General features: G+C 38.6%; 1 protein-coding gene across 1 annotated transcript in view; it reads right to left on the bottom strand.

The window, feature by feature from the left end:
• XPR1 (xenotropic and polytropic retrovirus receptor 1) overlaps window positions 1-26,650 on the bottom strand; it is a 219,728-nt gene that overhangs the window by 162,018 nt on the left and 31,060 nt on the right. Inside the window, exon 2 of the mRNA XM_044000388.1 lies at window positions 13,929-13,980. Within this exon, the coding sequence (XP_043856323.1) occupies window positions 13,929-13,980 (52 nt within the window). The remainder of the gene's footprint in view (window positions 1-13,928; window positions 13,981-26,650) is intronic.

Here is a 26,650-nt window from a genome sequence, read left to right as displayed (position 1 = left end):
TCTTTAGAATTAAAAAACAAACCAAAAAAAAAAAATCCCACTCACATCCCTCACAACAACAAAGAGGGCAGAGAGTTCAGAAGAGATGATCCCTATCCATTCAAGCATATAATCAGAATGAATAATTTACAAACATACTTTCATCTTCAATGCCACTGAGAACAGCTGAATTCTAAGGAGCCTGGGGAGACACTAACACATCTGCTAACCAAGTGGAATAATCAGAAGCCAACGCTAGAATGCTTGTGCAACATGCTTATAATCTTTGGAAGAAAATAGGCAAAAAGAAAAACAGTACAATTTTTAAAATATGAAGGTCTGTATTTGATGTCCTAAGTAAATCCCTCAGTAATATTCATTGTGTATAGTTCCTCTTTAATGTACATATTAAAGGAGGGAAAGAACACTAATAAATGATGAAATCAGATAAAACCTCCAGGGAAGAGATAGTAAGTGAACTGAGTCTAAGAGGCACAAGTGAAAGGGAAATTGTCAGGTCACAGTGGATAGCTTGTATAAAATGCACAAAGACAGAGAATGCCAAAATCAGGGAATTGGCAATAATCAATTTAAGCTAAGATGGAGTGTACATGAAAGGGAGAGGGAGAGGTTTGACACAAAATAGGTCAAGAAAACCTAGTTAGGACCAAATTATGAAGGGCTTTAAATGTCTGTGTAAGGAATTTATATTTTACCCTAAAGGTAATAGGGATATTTTTTAAAAGATAACTAACATGGGCAATCTTGTGCTTTCTCCAGTAATTAGATGAGCAAATAATTCATCAAAAGAAGGAAAGATTCGAGTTACAAAAATATTCATAGCGGCACTTTTTATAATAGCAAAGAAATGTAAGGGAAATGGTTATAGATATTGATTGGAGAATGGCTAAACAAATTGTGATAGGAATATAAGGTGATATTATCATACCATAAAGAAAGATGAACATGAGGAACTCACAAAAATTCAGAAGAATAAGAACAACTTACAAGATGCTCACGATAATGGAAAGTTAAGTATAAAGTAAATGTAAAGTGTTATTACACTGAAAGATGGCAAAACTCTGATCAGTGACTTCAGGAGTGATGATGAAAACATATCTCCCATCTATCTGTTGGCAAAGAAGTGAACTATAGGCAGGTAGGTAATGAGGCACTTATTAGGTCACTAAAGCCTATAAACTAACTTGTTTTTATTCTCTATATTTATTATAAGGGGGGGTAATCTATTATATCGAAGGGAGTAGTTAGGAAATGATAGTGATGTAAACAAAGAAAGGCCAAGAAGGGGCACCAAGTTAGGAAGAGATTGCAGGAGATCCCTGAACGAGTGCTGGATGGAGGGAGGGTACCGTATGGCAGCTCCATCACACAATACCAGGCTTGGGTCAAAGATCCAGGGCTCTGAGGAGGGGCTGATGAGAAGCTACTGTGATGTACCAGATCCTAGCTTAGTACTGAAGAAGGTCAGAAGTAAACAGTAGTGCGGCTCTGATTCCAGGAACATAGCAGGGACTTGGTTCTAGGCTCCAGCTCAGGTGGAAGCCTGCAATGGAATTACCAGGGCAGGAATCCCTGGCCAAAGAGGAGCCTACACTTCAATTACTCTGAACCTGCAGATTCTCACAGCTAATAATGGCTGAATCCAGCAAAAGTCTACTGAAACTCCCTATCAGAGACAAGCCAACATATCCAAACCTGGGGCAGAACTTACAGAGCTTAGAACAGGAGAGCAGTAAGCAGACCCTGCCCCAGACCACATCCATTTGAGAGCACTGCAAACTTGCAGTCTCACAGCCTGAGCTATGAAGGTAGCAGTTCTTTAGAGGACAAAATTTCATGTTTTGCAAATTCGCATTTTTTGCGATCATTATTCATATTCTCCATGTGAATACCTGTATGCTTTAATAAATGTTTAATGCCCAAAGACTAGTGCTGAAGCTTCTAATTTAAGGTGATCACACAATTTAGATTTTAAACATCACAGTCTGGAGAACTGCAAAACTTCACAGCAGGCTGGAAGAAGGAGCAAACAAAAAAATCCCACCATCATCAATAAATCAATAAATATGTATTAAGTACCTCCTATATGCCATTTACTGTGCACCAGGGATACAAAAAGAGGCAAAAGACAATCCCTGACCCCAAGAAGCCCACAATCTAATAGGGGAGACAACAGATATATACAAACAAGTTTTATATAGGACAAATAGGAAATAATTAAGAAAGAGAAGGCATTAAAATTAAGAGAGGTTAAGAAAGGCTTAGTGTAGAAAATGGGATTTTAGTTGGGGCTTAAAGAAAACCAAGGAAAGGTAGTTAGAACAGAGGAGGGAGGGTATTCTACGTATGAACAAACAGCCAGAGAAGATGCTCTGAGCCAAAAGAAGGAGAGTCCTGTCCATGAAAGAACCAAAAGGCCAATATCAAGAACAAAAAGTATGAAGTATAAGAAGACTGGGAAAGGGAGGGGGGATGGCAGTTAATGAAGGGCTTTGAATGCCCGGAAGAGGATTTTGTATCTGAGAGGAAAACCCAAGACAAATCCAGAAGAAGACAATAACTCAAAAATGCCTACGAGGAAAGCCTAAAAAAAAAAAAAAAAAAAAAGGCACCGAGGGCAGCTAGGTGGCGCAGTGGATAAAGCACTGGCCTTGGATTCAGGAGGACCTGAGTTGAAATCCAACCTTTGACACTTACTAGCTGTGTGACCTGGGCAAGTCACTTAACCCTCATTGGCCTGCAAAAACAAAAACAGGTACCAAGGATACAAGTCCAATGAGAATGAGAATTCCTAGAATAATTTTAAATAGGAACTTTAAAAAGAGCTTAAAAATTTTATTAACCAAATGAGGCAGATAAAAGAAAAGGTGAAAAGAAATGAGATCTACGGAGAAAAGATATCAAAACAGAATTAACAGTTTAGCATAAGAGGTACAAACTTTACCCAAGAAAAAAACTTACTTTTTCCAACCTGTCACTCCTTACACAATCACCTCCTCTTCTCTCTCTCTCTCCTGTTCCCCCTTCCAGCTCTGGGGGCTCACCATATTGGTGCTAGAAACCAATAGCTTTTTTTTAGCCCTAGTGCAGCTTAGAATTTCCAAGCTCAAGTAATCCACCAGCCTCAGTCTCCCCTATTAGTAAAATTACAGGCATGTATTATGCTTAGCAAAAATTATTTTTTAAAAAGGCTACTACAATAGTTTATGTGAAAGAGGATAAAGGCCTAAACTAAGATAATGGCTATGTGAATAGGAAGGAAGTGGAATTAGAATTAAGAAGACTTATTATCTGATTAATTACGAGGAATAAAGGAGAGGGAAAAGTAAAATGTTAGACTTGGAGTAAGGAAGATTTTCAAACACTACCTCAAATACTTAGCCATGTGACCCTGGAAAGTCACAATCTCACTCTCAGCCTCAGTTTTCTCATTTGTAAAATGGAGATAATAACTAATTCACAAAGTTCTTGTGAGGATGAAATGAATTAGCATTACATGTAAAGTGCTTCCTAAAATCACTGTATGGATGCTGGCTATTACAGTGATGCTAATAATGATCAGTCCAAGGTTACAAAACCTGCAAGATTGGGAGGATGAAGACATCCTCCTCAATGGAAACAGGGAAGTTTTGAAACAAGGCAGATTTCTTTGTCTAGGAAGGAAAAATAAGTAGAGATGATTACTTCCAATTTGGATGTACTGTATTTGAGTTACAAAAAGGACATTCAGGAGATGTTGTCCCACAGGCAGGTGATGATATAGAACCAGAATTCAAGAGAGACATTATAGCGTGGGGGGGTATACAAACAAAACTATTTGGGAGTCATCTGCATACAGAGGTAACTAAGTCCATGGGAACAGATGAGATCATCAAGCAAAAAGCACAAAGAGAAGAGGGACTAGGTTAGTGTTTTAAAAACCATTAATACTTAGTGTCTAGGAGATGGATGATGATCACTACAGACAAAAATTATCTGAGAAGGAACACTAAGATGAATAGAAACAGAGCCAGGAGAGAGAAGTCATAGAAGCCAAGGGAAGATATTGTGCATCCTATCATATTCCACGGGAAACCCCCTATTTTTTATGATTGTGATTTTAGAATAATAGGCATCAATAGCATTTGAAGCAGATGGGGAGGAAGGGAAGAGTAGAAAATGTGATTTCCTTGGTGGAGGGAACTCCTGATACGGAAATTCTATTAGTGCAGATAGGCAATAATTCTTCGACTTAACAGTTTTAGAGGTGAGGAGAGAGAAAATAAAATAGAGGAAAGAGGATTGGATTAAATGATATTCAAGATCCTTTCCAGCCCTAAAATGTCTAGGGTCATCCACATTTATACAGTACTTTAAGGTTTGCAAAGTGCTTTACAAATGTTATCTCATGTCCCTGCCCTAAAAGTTTATATAATGAAATATTTTGCTTCTTAAGAAAAAACTAACTAAAACTTAAAGGTGATAGAATGCTAGCTGTCGGGTGAGATCTAGCCCTCAGTTTACTTTCATGGAGGGGGAAAGAGGGATGAAAGTGGAAGACACACTGTGAGAAGATGGGGTAAGCAGGATGAGATGATATCCTCATTTAGGACTGCAGCTGTGAAAATACGGAGATTGGTACCTCTGAGCCACATGCTTTGTGCCTGTCTCCCCATGAGAAGTCCAAGGATTTCTTTCATGGTTTCCCTTCCCTTGCTCCTAAATAAACTACCACCTTATTCTAACTTAAAAAAAAGAAAGAAAGAAAGAAAAGAAAATACAACATAACATTTTGGAGCAATATCCTACAATGCCACAAGATGGGGGCATCATTACAGAAAAGTCTGCCTTTCTGCTCTGCATGTATATTCTGTGTGTGTGTGTGTGTGTGTGTGTGTGAGAGAGAGAGAGAGAGAGAGAGAGAGAGAGAGAGAGATCTTCCTGGATGAGTCTGTTGGCACTACCTCAAAGTACGTCTCACTCTATATTTCTCACCCCAGCACCTCTGCATTTGCTTGTCTCTCCCTTAACTGCTCAAAATAGATAAATAAAAGCTATTTTTTATATTTCCTAAACAATGTTGCATGCTTCCTATTTCTTTTTAAATGGAGGAGTGACTTTGATACTGGCCAAATTAGCAGATAAATGGAACAGAACAAATATGACCAAGAACTAACCAAATATTACACAATGTTTTATAAACTTCAAAAGCTACTGAGAGGACTTCCTTTTTGATAAGAACTACTGAGAACCGAGAAAAGTAGTCTGGCAGCAAATAGGTTTAGACTAGAATATCACAGAATACCACAACGAGGTCAATATGGCTATGTATTTAATATAAAAGATCATGCTTTACTTTAAAAAGTAAGACAACAGAAGTTATTTTTCACAACTTTGCTGATAGAATACATAACCAAACAATGAGCTAAACATAAGAGAAAAACAGCCAACATTAATTAAATTAAATTGCCATTTGCATGATAAAAATACAAGTGAGAATAAGAAGAGAATCTGTCACCTATAGAAGATATTTGCATTAAATACTAAAATGGTCTGCCTTATTGTAAAAGCACTGCCTTGTAGCAGTGAGGAGCCAGTTAAAATCATGAAATCCATTCACTATGGAACCAGTCAGCAAAGTTTCACAATTTTCTCTAACTTCATTCATCAGTATGTGACTAGGGAAAATGCCAGAAGCAATACAAGTATAGGATTTGGCATTATGTGATTGGCAATGGGATAAAGGAGTAAGGGACCAAGAGATCAAGATAGGAAAGAAAAGAGAGTATTGCCAAATAAGGGATAATGGCCTGGGAAAGAACTAAGGAGCAGAGAGATAGAGGTCATGGTGAAAACAAAGAATAGTATTAAGAGATTATTATCAGATAAAGGAATTTCAAAGTTGATGGAACATGAAGGTAGAACCTAATGGCATGATCAGAGGCATGACCATCTCTGTGGGGCAGAGTAGGTCAGGGGAAATGAGTAAATTGAGGAAGAGGGAAGTTAAGGAATTAGGTACGCATGTATTTCAGTATTAGGGTAGAGAGAAAGATTATGAGCCAGACACCAAATTCATGAGAAAGCAAGAAGGGTATCCTGAGGATTGGTTAAAAATAGCTACCAGAATCCTGACTGCACAATAGATACAAACTGAATGAACCTCAAAGGAAGAGAGGCTAATGAGTGACATTGGTACAGGGAGTGTGAAAGCAGCAATGGGAAGCAAGGACTATTACTTCACCATTACCAGTAAATGGGCTGGTGTGAGAAGCGAAGGGAGGAGGGATGGTGCAGGGAGGAAGCACCCAGGAGAGGACAGGGGGTGACTAAAAGTATAGCTAGCTTAGGAAAGGGGTTAAAAATAACATGTCAACAGGAGTCAGGTCTTGGTGATTGCTAAAAGCTGAAGAGAGTAAGAAAGAAAAAAGTTGAGATAAAAGCAAGTTAATTATGGAGCAGCCATTCTAGAGAGCACAGTAGAAGGGGTGGGAAGATCTGGAGTGGGACATAGGAGGGTTAGAGTTGAAGGGGAAAAGAGTAAGAGAATGAGAAAGATGAGTAGGATGATAGCCAGGGTCGAAGTATTCTTGTCACTGAGGAATGAATTCAGGCAACTTATCAGTGACTGGAGAGAAGTCCTTTGAAGGAAAGAGGTAATTAAAACTATTCAGGATCTTCCCTTGATATTGAACGTTGTGGAAGGTAATGCTGTTGAGTCCTAAGTCCAGGAAGCTCACCTGACAACAAGCAGGAGCAGGTGAAGGTATAACCTGGGGGAGTCTGGACAAGCTGCAATTAATTGGCAATTTCAGGTGGGCCTGGTCTGGGAATGATCTCTGTAGAAGCCTAAGACCTGAAGCCAAGGCTGACACATAAGCATACTAGAAAGACACAGCAGTAAAGAAGCCCCAGTCTTCTTTGGAAGGCTGAATCCCAGACTAATACAAAGCTAAAGGCAGAGACCATCAGAGGGCAAGCTAAACATATACTTAAATATATATCTATACACACACACACATACATACATACATACACACACAGAGACAGAGACAGAGAGAGAGAGAGAGCACTATTCAGAAAGTCCCAGGACAAAACAAAGGACACAGGTGGGCCACCTAGATCAGGGTAATGCAGCTTTCCCCACAAGAGGAACTTTTTTATATTCTCCTGACCACACTGGTCATCTAACTGCCATCCTTCGCCCTGCCACACGAGCGACCCATTCTCTCTCCCCACCGTACAATTTCTTGGTATCATCCCTTAATCCTCTTCTTCCCCAGAGTTCTTCACGTGTTGAAGCCTGCTGGTACCTGCCATGTGCCTATCTCTTGTCCTCTGGGTGATACTCACTTTGAGTTCTACAAAGTCAGTAAGGTTACAATGGCTCACTGCCACATAGCAATACTAGTAAAATGTTAGCATTAAAAAGACGGGTCTTTGGTTCCATGGGAAACTCACAAGAAGGAAAACAGCTGTGCTATCTCCTAAATCAACCTAGCCTGCTGGTCCCAGCTCACTACCCCGCATCTGTCTTGTCTGGCCTAGATATACATGCTGTTAGACAGGCTCCATTGTGTGTCTATCCAAGCGTATGATGAACAATGAACAACAGACATTCTTTAACCACTTGGTTGTTCCTGTGGATGAACAGGTCAAACTCCTTTAAGAGACTACAGGACACTCTGCAACATGTCATGGTGTGACAGAATCAACACAATGTCCACCACAAACAGGAGCCTCCTTTTCCGTGATCACATCCCTATTCAATAAATTACAATGGTTCCCTATGACTTCTCGGATCCAATAAAAAATTCTTTACTGGGCTTCCAAAGCCTTTCACAACTTGGCCCCTTCTTATCTTTCAAGGCCTCACACAGTTTATTGCCTCCCAACATCCAGGGTAAAAACAATGCTGTGGCACTGGTCTCCTGATTGTTCCTCAAACAAGAAAATCCATCTCCCAACTACATACAATTTTCCTTAGTTGTCTCTCATGCCTTCTCCTCCTCAACTTCCCAGGCTTCCTTCAAGTCTCAGCTAAAACCCCACCTTCTGCAAGAAACCTTTCCTCAAACTGATTAAAGTATTACCTTCAGGGCAGCTAGGTGTTGCAATGGATAAAGCACCAGTCCTGGATTCAGGAGGACCTGAGTTCAAATCTGACCTAAGACACCTGACACTTATTAGCTGTGTGACCTTGGGCAAGTCACTTAACCCTCATTGCTCTGCACCAAAAAAAAAAAAAAAAAATCACTACATTTACAGGGGCAGCTAGGTGGCACAGTGGATAAAGCACACGCCCTGGATTCAGGAGGACCTGAGTTCCAATCTGGCCTCAGCCATTTGACACTTACTAGCTGTGTGACCCTGTACAAATCACTTAACATTCATTGCCCTGCAAAAAAGAAAAAGAAAAGAAATAGGCAGGCAACATGAGCAGACAGAGAAAGATGCAGGCCATAGAAAGTTTCTTTAATGACAAGGAAGATTGAGGTGCACCTTCAGAAGAGGATAGCAACACCAAGGCCCCTACATCTAAAGCTTCCAAGAAAAATATGAATTGGTCTCAGGCCATAGAGGTGCTCAAAAAGAACTTTGAAGATGAAGTAAGAGAGGTAGAGGAAAAAATGGAAAGAGAAATGAAAGTGATGCAGGAAAGTCATGAGAAAAAAAGTCAACAGCTTGAAAAGCCAAATGGAAAAGTTCTCTTCAGAGAATTAGGAAGCTAATGACTTTATGAAAAACCAAGACACAATAAAGAAAACCCAAATGAATAAAAAAATAAGAGTGCAATGTGAAATAGCTTCTTGGAAAAACAGCTGATTTGGAAAATAGATCCAAGAAAAATAATTTGAAAATTATCGGACTACCTGAAAACCATGATCCAAACATCACTTCCAAGAGATTGTTAGGGAAAACTGTCCTGATATTCTAGAAGCAGAACATAAAATAGAAGCTGAAAGAATCCATTGATCACCTCCTGAAAGAGATCCCAAAAGGAAAACTTCCAGGAATATTATAGCCAAATTCCAGAGCTCTCGGGTCAAGGAGAAAAAATTGCTAGCAGCCAGAAAGAAACAATTCAAGGACTGTGGAGCCACAGTCAGGAAAGCACAAGATCTAGCAGCTTCTACATTAAAGGATCAGAGGGCATGGAATATGATATTCTGGAAGGCAAAGGAATTGGGATAACAACCAAGAATCACCTACCCAGCAAAACTTTGTTTAATCTTTCAGGGGAAAAAAATGGGACTTCAATGAAAAAAGAGGACTTGCAGGTATTTGTGATGAAAAGACCTGAACTGAACAGAAAATCTGACTTTCAAATACAAGACCCTAGAGAAGCATAAAAAGGTAAACAGGAAAAAGAAATTAATAGGGATGTTAAAAGGTTAAACTGCCTACATTCCTACGTCTAACTCATAAGAACTTTCTCAGTATTAGGGCAGGTGATAAGAACAAATTTAGACAGAGGGCACAAGGAGGAATTGATTATGAAGGGATGATATCTGTAAAGCATTTATTTTTTATCTTTTTTTGTGGGGTGGTGAGAGTTGGGTAACATGCCTGGGGTTGAGAAGTGGGTGGGTATCTTATGACTGGGGCCGGATTTGGGTTTAGGTCCTCCTGGGTCCAGGGTGGGTGTTTTGTCCACTGTGTCATCTAGCTGCCCCATGATGACATCTTTAGAATAAAATTGAGGGGTGAGAGGATTGCACTGGGGGAGGGGGAAGAGGAGAGGTAGAATGGGGTGAAATTCCATATGAAAGAAGCAGGAAAGGGCTTATGGAATAGGAGGAGAGATAGGGGAGGAGCAGGGCAGTAAATGAGCCTTACACTCATAAGAACTGGCTCAAAGACCTTAATCACATCAGAACTGGCTCAAGAAAGGAATTACATACACACTCAATTGGGTGGAGTAATCTAGGGAACCCTGCAGGAAAGTAGGAGGGAAAGGGGATAAGGAGGGAGGGGTAAAAGAAGGGAGAGCAGATTGGAGGAGGGGGCAGTCAGAAGCAAAACACTTTTGAGGAGGGATAGGGTGAAAGAAGACAGAAAATAGAGTAAATATCATGGGGAAGCGAATGGGATGGAGGGAAACAGTTAACAATAGTAATTGGAAAAGATTTTGAAGCAGAGGCAAGAGTAATGTAAAATGACGATGATGACAATGATAATGGATTGATGATGATTGGATGAAGATGAGAACTGACTGATGAGGATGGATTGATTGATGATGAAGACTGATTGATGAGGAGGAAGATTAATTGATGAAGATGGGGATTGATTGATGATGAGAACTGATCGATGGTGATTGATGATGATGATAAAATGTATGGTACTTACTTTGCTGGGCTATTGTGAAGAAATTCTTTGTGAGGTATAAGGTACTGTATAAATGTTATCTATTACTGTTGTTGCAAGAATAACCTCAAGGGTTTATTGTAAGGAAATCTCTCTTTAAAGTACTATTTAAATGTAGTTTACTATGAAAAGAATGATGAGCAGGATGCTATCAGAAAAACCCAGAAAGGTCTACATGAACTGATGCAACGTGAAATATATATTGTATACAAAATAATAGCAATACTGTAAGATAATCTACTGTAACAATTGGAGTGACTCCACCTGCTGGAGTTACTGCAGGAAAGCTCCGCCATGAGGAGAAGGCATCTGAGGGCAAGCCATTCAGTCAGGTCCTTGGCATCAGAAAGTGATGTCTGCTCGTGGGTACTGTCTATCAAAGCTACCAGCCAATTAGCTTGGAGCTGTGTGTGCATGTGGATGGGGGATGTTCCCAGTTTCACAGGAAGCTTCTGGGAGGAAGGAGGAAACGTTGGGTCCTTTTTGTTCCTGACCTCGCCATGGCAGAGCAGATGATGGGGTCTCTTAGAAATAGTTAGATTTTTACCTTTCTCTCTGATCCTAATGCTCTTTAATAAATACTCAAACATTTAAATACTCTTGCTAAAGCTTATAATTTATTGGTGACCACTCATTAGATTTTAGATAGTATAGCTAGAATTTTAGCCCCTTACACTTCTGTGAATGACTTGCTTATTTTCAGCAATGCAAAGATCCAAGACAACTCTGAAGGTCTTAGGAAAAATGGATGCCATCTACAGAAAGAGAACTTATGGTGTCTGAATACAAACTGAGGCATAATTTTTTTTGTTAGTTCCTTTATCTGAAGTTTTGTTTTCTTTCACAACCTGGCTAATGTGGAAATGTTTTGCATGACTTCTCATGTATAGTTTATATTGAATTGTTTGAGTTCTTGATGGTGGGGGTGGGGAGGGAGGGAGGAATAGAATTTGGAAACAAAGTCTTTTAAAAAATTGATGTCAAAATTTGTATTTACATGTAATTTTGGGAAAATAATAAAAATACTTTCAATTTATATATATATAAAAAGAATATGGGTGATTTGGGGTTTTTTGTGCCACTGAATTTCATAAATCATAGTTATTTTTACATAGTATCACTTTGTATTCATTTAAAATTAGTGCCCTATACATGCCTATCTGGAGTCATGTAAATATAAATGCCTTTATAACATTTTTATTCAAATAAGATGTCATTTTCATTCATTCTTAGATAACAAATAAGTCAATTAATTTCCTGCTGTTCCATACACTCTTGGCTATCATTTTTTTTTTTAATTTGTGCACAGTGTGCTTTTACTTACATTTATTTTTCTTCATAGTTGCACTATACTTTGTTTAGTGGCACATAAAAACACAGACAATTTCTATTCCTTTTGTACCTGCTCAAAGATTTGGATTATATTTATAGGCTTTTTTTCTTTTGGTGAGGCAATTAGGGTTAAGTGACTTGCCCAGGGTCACACAGCTAGTAAGTGTTAAGTGTCTGAGGCCAGATTTGAACTCAGGTCCTCCTGTCCAGAGCCAGTGCTCAATCTACTGCCTATAGCTGCCCTATAGGCTTTTCTTGACAGTTATGACAAGACAAAACAGCATACAAAGCAAGTCACCAGAAGCCAAAGGTTTGCTAGGACAGCTTTCTGATTATGATACCAGAAAAAAAAAAAAAAACATTGTCTCCTAGGCTACGGGCATTTTTACTGGAATACTGTTACCTTCCTTTCTTTTATTTCTCCCACTTTTTGCTATTTGATTACAATTTTGATAGAACTGAGATTTATGCCTGCTTGTGTCATACAACTTCAGATAAAGAAAATACTTTCTGATAGGAAGTTTGTTCATGTTTTAAACTACCCAGTATACCTTGGGTGATTACCATTCAAAGTTAATCTGTAAGGGTGCAGCTAGGTGGTGCAGTGGATAAAGCACCAGCCCTAGATTCAGGAGGAGCTGAGTTCAAATCCGGCCGCAGACACTTGACAAATACTAGCTGTGTGATTCTGGGCAAGTCACTTAACCCTCATTGCCCCACCTCCCCAAAAAAGAGGTAATCTGTAGATAATGATTTTCTATACATTTTTGGATAATTGGTACCTAAAAGTAATAGTTTACCCAAAAAGCCCCTTATGTTTTCCCTAAGGTGTTTGATTTTTAAAGCAGATCCCATAACAGTATAGAAAGAAAAGTCTTCTCCCTCAACAGCAGTTAGAAAATAGTTACTGAGATATATTTCCTCCCTGTAGATAACATGTGGTAAAGGAAATAGCAAAACACTCCAGTATCATTGCCAAGTATCCCACATCATTGTCTTCTCCCTTTCTTTGGCTTTCCAGTGCTTGTTAGCACAGTGCTTGGCACATAGCAGATACAATAAATGCTTACTGACTGATTGACTGACTATCCTTGGCTAAGTTACTTAATGCTGTGGGCTTCATTTTCTCTACAACAAAGTGATAAAATCTTTCCAATTCTAAATGGCATGATCCTTGATAAAAAAATTCATCTTTCTTGAAAAAGTTTAATGTGAAATTTTAAAAGATTCAAAAGGGAAAGTCTCTGAGGCTATAAATGTTCAATCCTGATCATTCACTAATATCATTTCACCTCACAACTCATGGCCATTAACCCTAAACAAGGTTAAATATATAAACAACTACCTAACAAGTAAAAGCTAAAGAGAAAAATGAATGATCCATTAAACATAATTAGAGAGAGAACCACTAACATCAGGATGGACATTAGGTGCTAATTATAAAGTTTGAAGTCTTCTGATGTTCCTATTGTCCCATACATAAATGTATATAAATACAGGGGTAGGGGTGGGGGGAAGTAGCTAGCACTATTCTCATCAAAATGGAGGTGAGTAGGAGAAAATGTATAAGTTTAAGGTAAAGAAGTGCAAAAGTATATAGATGGGGGGGCAGCTAGATGACACAGTGGATAAAGCACCGGCCCTGGATTCAGAAGGACCTGAGTTCAAATCCTGCCTCAGACACTTGACGCTTACTAGCTGTGTGACCCTGGGCAAGTCACTTAATATTTATTGCCCCGCAAAAAGATAGATAGATAGATAGATAGATAGATAGATAGACAGACAGACAGACAGACAGACAGACAGACAGACAGATAGATGATAGATAGATAAAAGAGCACAATATGTAGAGAAACCTATCTTTAATCCTAAAGTGATGTGAGAGCATTATCTGAAGAAGAAAAATTAAGTTATCCTAATGGTCCATGAAAGCACCAATATTTAGAGCCATTGGCTTAGATTATAAGAAAACTAGACCAAATGATTTAGAAAACATTATAAATACATATAAAACATTTATTAAATAAGTATAAAGCATATAGCATATAAATATAAGCACAGTAAATATAAACACATAAACATTATAAATATAAAAACAAAAAACAAAAATAGCAGCACAACTAGGAGTTTTTGAGATTTTAGGCAACCAATAAAATCTGAAATCCAAACAAATTTTGCAGTTTAAATGGGTTTTTTAATAGGGAATTATGTTTATTGCTTATATAAAGTCATGGTTATTGGTTCCTTACCTTCCATAGAAGGTGCCTGGTCCTGGGCTGAATACAGCATCTCCTTAAAAGCCTGTAGGAGGGAAAAATAAAAAATAAAAATAAACATCGCATCAAACCTTGGATAAACTTTATAACAAGATATTTAAACTGAGATATAATATTATTTTCTAGCTCCAAATGATAACTCTACAAAACCCCCTAACATATAAAACCAATGAGAATTCAAGTAGCCATAATACAGGTACAGTGGAAAGAGGTACACCAGATTTGCAATTTGGAGGACCTGGATTCAAGTCTCACCTGTCAATTACACTACTTTGGAAAAGTCACTTAACCTCTCTGTGCCTCAGCCTCCTAGTCCATAAAATGAGAGTACTAGACTTGATGACATCTGAGGTCCCTTCACACCTTCACTCTCCACTAGCCTCCAGTTCACAAAATGCCTTTGTTCCTTTCTTTAAAGCACTGCGTTCTACTCAAAGCCTTTCCTGATTTCCCTAATTGTAGTGCTCTCTCTTTCTTGTATTGAATTACTTTGTGTTTATTCTATAGATACTCTGATGAATGAGGTGGTATGGAAGTAACAAGATTCTTAAAGGCTATGTCAGCAGAGCATAAAGTCTAGTGGGTCCCTACTACCTGGAAAGGTTTGGAAGATGAGTACAAGTTTGCTAAACTCAGAGAGATCTGTCAACCAGATTGTCTGCAGGACAAAAGAATTTTTTTAGTTACAACAACTCCTGCAGATTATCTTTTAAGTTGTAGAAGCCTGTGATCTTCATCTTCATTACATCAAAAAAATCACATATCCTATAAATACTGAAATAATGATATTATGTGAGATAGCGCAACATTATAGGGTTTATAAATATAAAATTCAGTTAATATACAACCTGTTTGGAAACCATTATAAAGTCCTCTGTGATTAACATATCTGTGTTCATGACTGAAATGTAGCTTAACATTTTATGTGTATATTTTATTACCATTACAAATTTTGACTTTAAAATGAAAGTTATTTTCAAATCTTCATCCCAACAAACTAGACTACAGCTTTTATTATCTGGATCAGCCACTATGCTTTATACCAGCAGTCTCAAATACTTTTGTTGCTCACTCCGTAGGATAGCCTGCCTCAAGTTTCTCCCCACTCCAATCCCTCTTCCACTCAGCTGCCAAAGTCCTTTTCCTGAAGGAGAGGTCTGACCACATCACTCAATTTCATTAACTTCAGTGGCTCCCTATTACCTCCAAGCATAAACTCTTCTTAGGATTTCAAGCCCTTCAAAACCTAGACCTCTCCTACCTTTCCAGGCTGACACTTTCTACTTCTCCAGGTAAGACAATTAGTGACACTCATCTTGCTGCTCTCAGCCAACATTTCTTCTCCCATCTCTGTGCCATTTCGTTGTCTGTCTCTCATACCTGGAATGTTCTCTCTCTTTAACTCTGCCTCCTGGATTCATTACTTGGCTTTCTTCAAGACTGAGCTCCAAACCTTTCAGCAGGAAACCTGTCCCAGTCCTATTCCCCTCATCCTCCAGTTCCCAGTGCCTGATCTCAGAAATTAGCTTCCATTTATACTGTAAATATCATGTATGTACAGTTTGGCATGTTACCTTCCCTTTTAGCATCTTGAGAATAAGAACCATATTTTTCACTTCTTTGTATCTCCAAGGCAGTGCCCACCATATAGTAGGCACTTAATAAATACAAATGTGACTGCAAATATCATTTGAAGCACATTTAACAATCTACATGATACATACCCTTTAAGAATTGATTCCACAGGAGGACCTGAATTCAAATCCAGACTCAAATACTTGACACTTACTAGGTGTGTGACCTTGGACAAATCACTTAACCCTCATTGCCCAGCCAAAAAAAAAAAAAAAAAAAGAATTGAATCCAAGGGGGCGGCTAGGTGGTGCAGTGGATAAAGCACCAGCCCTGGATTCAGGAGGGCCTGAGTTCAAATCCGGCCTCAGACACTTGACACTTACTAGCTATGTGATCCTGGGCAAGTCACTTAACCCCCATTGCCCCGCAAAAAAAAGAAAAAAGAAAAGAATTGAATCCAAACCCAATCCATTTTAAACTACCCAGAATGAAGAGACAAAAAGTATGAAAGAGAATAAATACAGCCATATGGCTATTACTTCCTCCCCAAACCAATCCTGATTCTCTTCTCTAATATAAGTATTATTTAGATAGAATTAGTCATTCTGAAATGTAAAGTTCTGTAAGATACTTTACCAAAAAAAAAAAAAAGCTATGATTTTTCTCATTCCCAACTTACAACCAAGGAGATTCACAAAACTGGATGAGGGCAGCTAGGTAGTGCAGTGGATAGAGCACCGGCCCTGGAGTCAGGAGGACCGGAGTTCAAATCCAGCCTCAGACACTTTACACACTTACTAGCTGTGTGACCCTGGGCAAGTCACTTAACCCCAATTGCCTCACTAAAAACAACAACAACAACAAAAACTGGATGAAATAATATTTTATTCAACAATAATCCATAATACAATGAATTTAGACATAAATTCAAACCTGTGATCTGATTGTTCGTTGGAGCTGTATTTGCCTTTAAATTTTTTTTTAAAAGAATATAAATCCAGGGGCAGCTAGGTGGTGCAGTGGATAAAGCACTGGCCCTGGATTCAGGAGGACCTGAGTTCAAATCCAGCCTCAGACACTTGACACTAGCTGTGTGACCCTGGGCAAGTCACTTAACCCTCATTGCCCCGCCCCCCCCCCCCAAAAAAGAATATAAATCTTCTCTTAAGTATGTCCTACATTTCCCCAATAGCTGTCCTAATTTTACATGTTTAAGCAATATACTACAAAAGGAAAGACATTTCCCCTGTTATCTCAAGGTTTAAAGTAAGCATGAATCAAAATACTAACTAGGTATTTAAAAAGAAGAAAAATTGAGAACTATTACCTTAGTATATAACTTAGGCTAACATTATCCAATGCAAACTGGAGAGAGTATAGGCCTATGAGCTAGGAAGACCTGTTTTCTAGCCCTGCCTCTGATACATCTTGGTTCTGGACCCTAAAAAACACTTAACCTCTAAATACTCTAAACCACTGGTCCCCAAACTTTTTTGATGACAAACCACTATCAGTTAAAAAAACTGGGCACATTCCCCTAATGTGGTTGTTTATTTTTTCATGAATTATATCCATGGGATATGGCAAATGTACATGCACTTTAAATTCACTCTCCCTCAGTAGTCCCTGGCCCTGGAATCCCTCCTTCCCTCTGATTGGAGAAGGAAGGTAGACATCAGAGGACTCTCCCAGATCCTCCATTGAAGGAGGGGGGCACAGTGCAGCCATCTCATCATCTCCCAACCAAGTGCACAATTTTATCATGCACACAGCAACTCTCCTACCCCTACCTAACTTTCCAAGCCCCACATCCTACACCCCTGCTTTTTCAGCTTCTTTTTTATGTATTTTCTTCCCCATTTGATTGGAAGCTCCTTGAGGGCAGAGATTGTTTTTTGCCCTTCTATGTATCTCCACTGCTTAGCACAATAGGCACTTAAAAAACGTATATCGACTATTAACTAACTACTGTATTAACATATATTATAAAACTTTAAAATAGAAATTTTAAAATCATGAAATAATAATTTATCCTGGGGTCAATGGAAAGTCCCTGGAGTGTATAAGTATATCGAATTGAGGGGAAGAGAGAATGATATGGTTGGACCTGCATTCTAAGAAAATCACTTGGAAGGTAAGTGTAATAGAATAGGGAGAAACTTGAGAAGCAGCTAAGTGACACAGGACCTTGAGTGAGTAAGACCTGAGTTAAAATTGTGCCTCAGAAACTTACTAGTTATGTGACCCTGGGCAAGTCACTTAACCTGTCTGCTTCAATTTCCTCAACTATAAAATTGGGGAAATAATATCAGCTACCTTGCGGGCTGTTGTGAAGATCAGATGAGATATTTGTAAAAATGCACTTAGCACAGTGCCAGGCACATAGTAGATGCTATGTAAATACTCATTCCCTTCCCTTCTCTTTCCTCTTCTCTCTGTGATCCCCTCCTTCATCAAACCGCAAAAGTCAGGCCAAAAGCGATAAAGGGCTGAACTAGAGTAATAGCTCTATGAGTAGTGTGAGTAGAGAGAAGGAGACAGGTGAAAGAGAGTTGCTCTAGATAGAGAAAGAACAAGATTTGGAAAGTAATTAGAAATGTGGGTTAAGTAAGAATGAGGAATCTTATATGACACCAAGGTAGCCAACCTGAATAGCCAAAAGTATGGCAGGTCCCTTGACAAAAACAGGACAGTTCAGAAAAAGAGTGGATTTGAGGAGAGCATGGGGGAGGGGGTTCAGAAACCAGACTGTTGAGAAGTGTGATGAGATTAAGTTGAGACGCCAAGTTATAAATGGGATATAATTACCCGTATTGGTCAACAACTGAAGAATGGGAAAGAATGGGAACTTGCACAGTGGAATTAATCAGTGGAGTGAAGGAATCTTAAGGATTGGAGATGTGGTTGTTCAGGAGAAAATCCCACAGTTGGCTATCACTGGAAGGGTGGTTTGGAACCCACTTTCCCATACTATGATTACATACCCCCTAGGAGTCAAGTCATAACACAGCCTCCTGCCTCTACCTTTACAAACCACTGTCTCTGGCAATTCTCTCAGTCCAGCTTTTGACACAACTAGCTGTGACCCTTTTTAGGCAACCCTCTAATCTACACATTGCAGAGAAGGTATATAGGATCTAAGTTGGTAGAGAGCATTTGCTTAAGTGGGAGTTCCCTATATGAATACTATCACAAATCTAGTCCCTACACCTAGCACTCTCTACAGCCTCTGGACTCAATAATTAACTAAACTCTGAAGTTCTATGTTGCTAAATAAATAAAAAACAGAAAAAAGAATGTTATCTTACAACCCTAAATAGCCATTTAAAAACATGATTTGATATAAATGAACATTTCAAAATATAAACACATTGTATTCAAAGACATGATATCCTTCAAAAATTCAAGGTCTTCTGATAATATGAAACTCACCTGCATTTCAACAGATCTGAGAGATCTATAATCATAAAAATGTTCAAGAAAGCAGGCAGAGCATCATTTTGATTTAAATACCACTTATCACACCTGACTTTATCACAAATGTCTAAAGATAATAGTGACCACATTCTCATTCCACTACATGATACATAACTACATAATGAAATTAATTTTTTAAAAAATCTTTTATTTTTTTTTTTACTCTGGTGTATTTTATTTTCAGCAGGAGATAGAGCACCAGGCATGAAGTCAAGAGGACTCATCTTACTGATTTCAAATCTGGCCTCAGACACTTACTAGCTATGTGACCCTGGGCAAGTCACTTAAGTCTATTTGCCTTAGCTTCCTCATCTGTAAAAAGAGCTGCATAAGGAAATGGCAAACCCATTCCAGTATCTTTGCCAAGAAAATCTCAAATGGAGTCAGGAAGAATAGGACATGTGATCAGGGCCTAAGAGTTGAAGAGGTAGGTTCTACTCCTAACTCCTATAATTCTGTGCTTTCTTATTGTTCAGTTGTGTCCAACTCTTTGTGACCCTGTGGACCATGGCATCCCAGTATTGTCCATGGGATTTTCTTGGCAAAGGTTTGCCAGTCTCATCTACAGAAGATTAAAATGAGCTGCCCAGGTCACACAGTTCCTAAGTGTCTAAAGTAGTATATGAACTCAGGTCTTCCTCACTCCAGGCTCAGTGCTCAGTGATCAAGCTAAGCAACCTAGTTGCCTAGACACTGTCCAAGGTGCTAATGATACAAAGGCAAAAGTCAAACACTTTCAGATCAAATGAGATAATATTTATATACATTTGGCCCAGTGCCTGGCACACAATAGGTGCAACATAAATGCTTATTCCCTTCCCTTCCCCCCAAGGAGCTTATCTTCTAATACAGGAGACAAAAATGCACATATAAAGGCATATATATATATATATATATATATATACACACACACACACACATATGTATATACACATATAAACACAGACATATATACACACATATATATGTGTGTGTGTGTGTGAGTGAACATATATGTATCTTCTTGTTAAGTCATTTCAGTCATACCCAACTCTTCATTGCCCCATCTGGGGTTTTCTTGGCAAAGATACTGGACTGCTTTGTGATTTCCTTCTGCAGCTTATTTTACTGATGAGGAAACTGAGGCAAACAGGGTTGAATGACTTATCCAAGGTTACACAGCTAGTAATTGTCTGAGGCTGGATTTTTAACTCATGAAGTGAGTTCCTGACTCCAAGCCCAGTGCTCTATCCATTGTACCACATAACTGCCCAGAGACATACAGAGATACACACAAACTCCCTCCTGCTTATGGGGGGGGGGGGGAGCGGGGAGAAGGGAGGAGATACAAAGTAACCCTGGGGGGTTGAGTCACTAACAGCTGGGGAAACCAATAAAGGTCTTGCCAAAAAAAAAGGTGGCACTTCAACTACCAGTGTGACTGACTCTGAATGAAGCACTTCTCTCTGAGTGTCAATTTCCTCACCTATAAATAAGAGGGTTGCATTAAATGGCTTCTAAAGACCCTTTTCCAACTCTGAATCCTATGTTCCCACATCAATTAACTTGTTTCTACATTTCCCTATCTACTAAATGGAGGCGATAAGACCAGCTTTGTTTCCTAACAGAAAAACAGAGGAAGGATTAGGGTCTAACAGCAGAAAGGCTTTGAAAAGCTTAGTTCTGGATACAAAAGAGAGTTTGGCTCTTCTGGTGAATTTGCTAAGCAGGGAAGTAAAAAGAAAGGCGTGCTGCTCCTCACTAGTCCCTAGGCACCAGGTCAGGGACCTCTTGGGTCTGTAGAGGCCATCAGAGGGCAAATAGTCTAGAGAGAAGACAAAGGGAAGAGAAAAACAAAGAATAACAGCACTGTCCTTCCTGTACTTACTTGTTCAGTCCCTACCCGTCCTTTAACGACCACCTCAAGGGCTACCTTTCCCCACAGACCTGAGGCCGAGGGAAGGGGAAGAGAAGCACCTAGGCAGGCATCTGCAACCTCAGGCACTGTGCTAAATGCTTTTTATTTTTTAAGCAAAATACTGTCTCTTTGATCCTCACATTAACTACTGCTATTATTGTCCCCATTCTGCAGTCGAGGCTGACTTGTCCAGGGTCGTGTAACTGCAAAGTAACTAAAACCAAATTTGGATTCAGGTATCTCTGATTTCAGGCTCTGCACCCAGTCCAATACACCGTCCACTACCAACAAGACCTTTTATTTCTAACCTCTCCAACCCACTTATGTAATATTATACATCGTAGTTGCTGTTTGGGGAGCTTACACGAAGTCCAGGAAGTTGACTACTAATATTTCTCAAGAAGACCAAAAAGGGTGCCATAAACACACTGTGCTTTTTCAGATCTCTATTCTATTCATCTCTACAAACATTTAAGTACTTGCTATATGCAAGGCACTGTTCCCAGCATAAAGACAAAAGCCTTACTTTCAAAATAGTTTATAGGCTTATAATGGGAAAGACAAGCACACAAAGAATCAATGTAATAAGTGAATAGGAAAGGCCCTGGCAAAGTGCTCTGAGGAATTTGAATAGGGAGAGTCCATTCTGGAATGTCAGTCAAGACTTTCATGAATGAAGTGACAAGTTGTAGCTTAAGAAAAGGCAGGACTTCAACAAACTGAGGTGGGAGGGGACGGAAACAGAGGAAAGTCCATTCTAGATGGAGGGCAATGTGAGCAAAAGCATGAAAAATAGAAAGGAAGATAACAAGGAGTTCAAAAAAAAAGTTTAGTGTAACTAGAACTAAGACTGAATGATAGGGAATAAATAATGAGATATGATTAGGCATATAACTTAGAACCGGGCTACAAAAAAAACCTTCAGCACCAGGATTAATAACCAAGTTTATTATTAATTTGATAAGCAATGGGGTGTCCCTAAAGACTGAATAGAACATTACCACAATTGCAGTCAGTGCCAAGGATAAAATGAAGAAGATATAGACTGGAGGCAAAAATGTCTGGGGGTAAATACTCTATGTAATACAGGTAAGAAGAGATGAAGCTCCAAACAAAAGTGACTTTGGTGAGATTTGAAAGCAGGGGCTAAACATGAGAAAAACTGCGCAGTATTTATGGGTGAGTTAAGGCATTTTTCAAGGGTAATTTTGACCATCCATTTTGCCTCTAGGCAGTTACTTTAGAAACTAACCCCTGAGACAGATTCCACTCCACTGTATAGAATAGGAATCCCAACATATCCTCTAAACTTTTATGTGAATTACTGATTTGTTCAAGGAACAAATTTTCAGTTAGACTATTGAAATCTTGAGTTGTTGCTAACTTAAAGAGTCCCTGGATCACAACTATATGGGAGCTCTAGTATGATCAGCTTCCCGTCTATTCCCACCTAAATAATTGCAGATCTCCACTCGAAAATGCCTGGCTGAAGCTGACACTCCCACTGACCTCAAAACTGTCAGCAACCAAGCATCCATGGCAGTCAGGAGTCCCCATGGAGGCAATGGTATCCAGAGTGAGACTCTATGAACCACCCCTAGAAGCAGCAATCCTAGAAAATCCCCTAAGTTTGTACCACAAGCTTTTAGGACTACCAGAATCCATCTGCAGACAAGGTTAACAATGAAAGGGTTCCCCTGACAAGTTCACTAGAATAGAAGGCATCACAGAAGAGCAAAAAGAGCAATAAATAAGAAGTCAGGATATCTAGTTCTGGCTCTTTCAGTAACTTCCTAAGTAACCTTGGGCAAGTCATTCACCCTTGCTGGACTTCCATTCTGTAAAATGTGTTCAAACTAGACAAAATCTAAAGTCCCTGCCTGTTCTAAAACTGCACGATTCACATTTTATTAGCTGAGTGTCTTTAAAACTGAGAGCTTTGAAATTACTGATTCTTATCATAACACAGTGGTAGCTCAAGGAGAATTCTTTCATTACAAAGCCCCTCATTCCCAAGCAATAAAACTACCTGAAAAAAAATATGTTGACATAACATTCCCATCCCCAAAGTCCATTAATTGAATGTATTTTATTTTTTAAAGTTATAAATGCAGGGAGCAGCTAGGTGGCGCAGTGGATAAACACCGGCCTCTGATTCAGGAGGACCTGAGTTCAAATCCAACCTCATACAATTGACACTTACTAGCTGTGTGACCCTGGGAAAGACATTTAACCCTCATTGCCCTAAAAAAAAAAAGTTATAAATGCAAACTATGTACCTCTACTAAACAGAAAATTTGCAGATGCTCTCACTTAAAACTGAGAAAATCCAACTGATTCCAGTGGAGAATTTATGAAATTGAAAAAAATCACATCAGGATACACTTAATTCCTTGATATAACTGTAGTCCCTATTTAGCACAGAGTTTGCCACATCCCAAGTACTGATACATTAGTAGTGACTGAAAAAACAAAAGTCCAAGGAGTCCAATCTACATAATTCATCTAATCCTTGTTTGTTAAATTTATTGAGATTGTTTAAGATGCTAATTACAGCTCTTCAAATTCTATTGGTTGTTGTTTTCCAACAGGACTGAGAACATATTGTCATTTTAGCCCAGTACCATACTTAATATGCTATACCTAAATGACTACAATAACTGCCTAAATAGATCTCTATGCTTCCTATCTCTTTCCTTTTCAATGCATCCTATAAAGTCAGAATAGTAGTTCACATGAACATGGAACCTACCTTCCAGTCACACACAAAAATTTATGTACATTGTCTCAATTGGCCCTCATAACAATCCAGTAAGGTAGGAAGATATGGAAACTGAAGTATAGAGAAAGGCTAAGTGATTTTCTCAAGGTCACACAGTAAAGCAAAGGGTCCCAGGATTTTAATCTAGATTCTTGACTTCAAACCCAAGGTTCTTTCCATGCCAATCTTCCTCATCCCCACTTTCGGCATGTGATTCCCTTCTTCAGAAAATTACGGTGGCCAAAATCTATGGCTCTCAAGTTTTTTCATAATCTGGCTTCAATTAATGTACTCAACCCTACACACTACACTAATTTTTGCCTACCATAGTTAGAGAATACTCAATAATTTCCTTTTAGTCAGTTGCAATGGTCTTTTCTCAATATTCGTCCTCCACAATCTCTCTGGAGTATATGACACCAAACACCACAGGAAGCTAGAGGAGCAAAGGATACCTAGCTCTGTGGGTAGAGTGTTGGACCTGGAAACAGCAAGGCTGAGTGCAAATCTAGCCTCAAACAGTTATTGTATGAGCCTGGGCAAGTCACCTAACCTCTTTTTTGCCTCAGTTTCCTCCACTATAAAATAATGGCAACCTTGAAGGGTTGTTGTGAGGACTAAATGAGGTGATATTTACCACAGTGCCTGACACATAGTAGGGACTATCTTAATGCTTATTCCCTCCTCTTTCCATTTCCTTCTTAAATTTTTCTTATCTCTTAATTACTATACTAAATTATCCTGGTTCATACCTGCCTTTCTAACATCTATCTCCCTTGTTGGGATCTTTCTCCTCTACTTCTCTTTGCTTGCCCAGCCCTAGTCCTGGGCATTGCCAGTCTCTTGGCACCTTACTCTTTCCCCCCCAAAGCATCCATGTGCTCTCAAAGCCTTAACTATCCCTTCTATGTTGATGATTCCCAAATCCCAGTGCCGACCTCACACTTCTGTTCAAGTTCTCATATCTGCAACTGCTAAAAAGGACTTCTTTCCTTATTTCTCATCATTATCTCAAACCCAAAAGGCACAAAATCTGCTTGATCATCTTTCCCCTTTCAAAATTCTCTTTTGCAACTTCTATCTATGTGAACATTATCCCATTCTCCCAGGCTAGAAACCTTGGGAAATACCTCTAACAGCTCTGTTCTTTACCACTTCTATCTTTATCTGTTACCTTATCTGTCTGGTCTCTCTTCTAACCAAATAGTGCATTTGCACTTGGCTCCTGAGTTCAAAGTTGTCCAAATTAAATCACTTAGTCTTTCAGAGTCTTTGTTTTCCTCTTGAGGAAAGAGATTTCCACTTTAGTTATCAATGAGGATAAAATTCTGTGCTATCTATTTCACAAGTTTGTTGTGAGAAAAGCCCACTGTAAATGTTAGGATGTTACTATTACAGCTCTTTGTTCTGTTGTTTCTTTTATACTGCCTAAAAACTATTCTAGACAGTCATTCAAATACCTGTAAATAAAACTGATTTACACTAAAAATTGTTTATGGCAGCTAACCCCTCAACGAACAACTCAAATAGAATAAGATAACAAAAAGAACACAACAGGAAAAAAGGAAAATCTTTAGCTTATTTACACACAATCTTGGCTCCTTCAAGACCTTTTCAATGACTGAAACTTTAGATGATTAAAATTATTTTGAATTTCCAATTTTTAAATTACTAAATTATTCATTGAATCCTACTTTAAAACACTGCAGACAAACTTGTTTTTATCTCTGGACCGACCACCTATCTTATTACTTTTCTCTTAAGCTTTCCCTCCTCGTTATCTTTCTTTTTTTTCTTTCTGCATTATCAGCTAAGGCCTACTTTAACTAAGTCATCCCTTCTCCTAATTCTTTCAATAAATCTATTAATTACCTCTCTCTGATCCTTTCACTAGTGTGCCCTGGAATCTGAATGACCAAATTTATTATTATGTACATAGCTACCTACTCTACAGAACATGTTTTCCTTTTGTCATTATAGAACTTTCCAGACGTGGTAATAGCCCACCCCTCTAAGCAATATAGTTCTAAACCAAAAGAACTTTTCAAAGGGGGTTTCTTCCAGATTATATGGTTTCCATATACCAGTTTGATGATTATAGTTTGCATTATTCTACAAATCAATTGACAATTCAGCCACTAGAGGTCTCAATTATCCAAGGAGGAAATCTCCTGCTTCAAGTCTCAAACAACCAATAAGCATTTATAACAACTAACATTTATATACTGTTTAACTATGTGCCAGGCACTATGCTAAGCATTTGTACAATTTTTATCTTATCTGATCTTCACAACAACCTTAGAGAGAAAGAACTAAGGCAAACAAAGTTTAAGTGATTTTTCCCAGCAGCACAGAAAGTGTCTGAGGCAGCATTTGAACTTGTCTTCCTGTCTTCTGGCCTATAGCTCTATCCACTGAGTGACCGAGCTGCCTCAACAAGTCTCTTGCTTTAGAGCAAAAATTTTCTGTTGAGCCTCAACATTCACACATTTGTAGGTCTCCATAGCATATTTACCAAGCACTTAAAACTGAGTTCTTATACTAAAATGTGTGAATACTTCAGCATGCGGTGATCATGACCAAAAAAACCAAAACAAACATAAAACATTAAGCAAAACTCTGAGAGTGGTACTGATGGTTTTTTATTTAATTTTGGGCTTTTTGCTCAGCAAAATGTATCTACTTTTGCCCTGTATGAGTTCATAAATTAAAGCAAATCTATTGGGGCAAATAATCCCACTAAATATCAAAGCAGTGAACAAAACTTTATCAGTTCCTACTGGGTACAAAACACTGGGGATGCAAATATAAAGAATTAAATCCCTACTCTCTAAGAGCTTACATTTCCAACAGGGGGTACAGTAACATATATCTGCAAAATAAACATAAGGAGAATAAAAACTAATAAATACAAAGCTATTAAACACAAAGTAGTTTTTAGATGAAGGGCATTAGCAAACACAAGAATCAGAAAAGACTTCATTT

The sequence above is a fragment of the Dromiciops gliroides genome, chromosome 4 (genome assembly GCF_019393635.1).
Source record: "Dromiciops gliroides isolate mDroGli1 chromosome 4, mDroGli1.pri, whole genome shotgun sequence".
NCBI lineage: Eukaryota > Metazoa > Chordata > Mammalia > Microbiotheria > Microbiotheriidae > Dromiciops > Dromiciops gliroides.
This window is presented reverse-complemented; position numbering and strand designations above follow the sequence as displayed.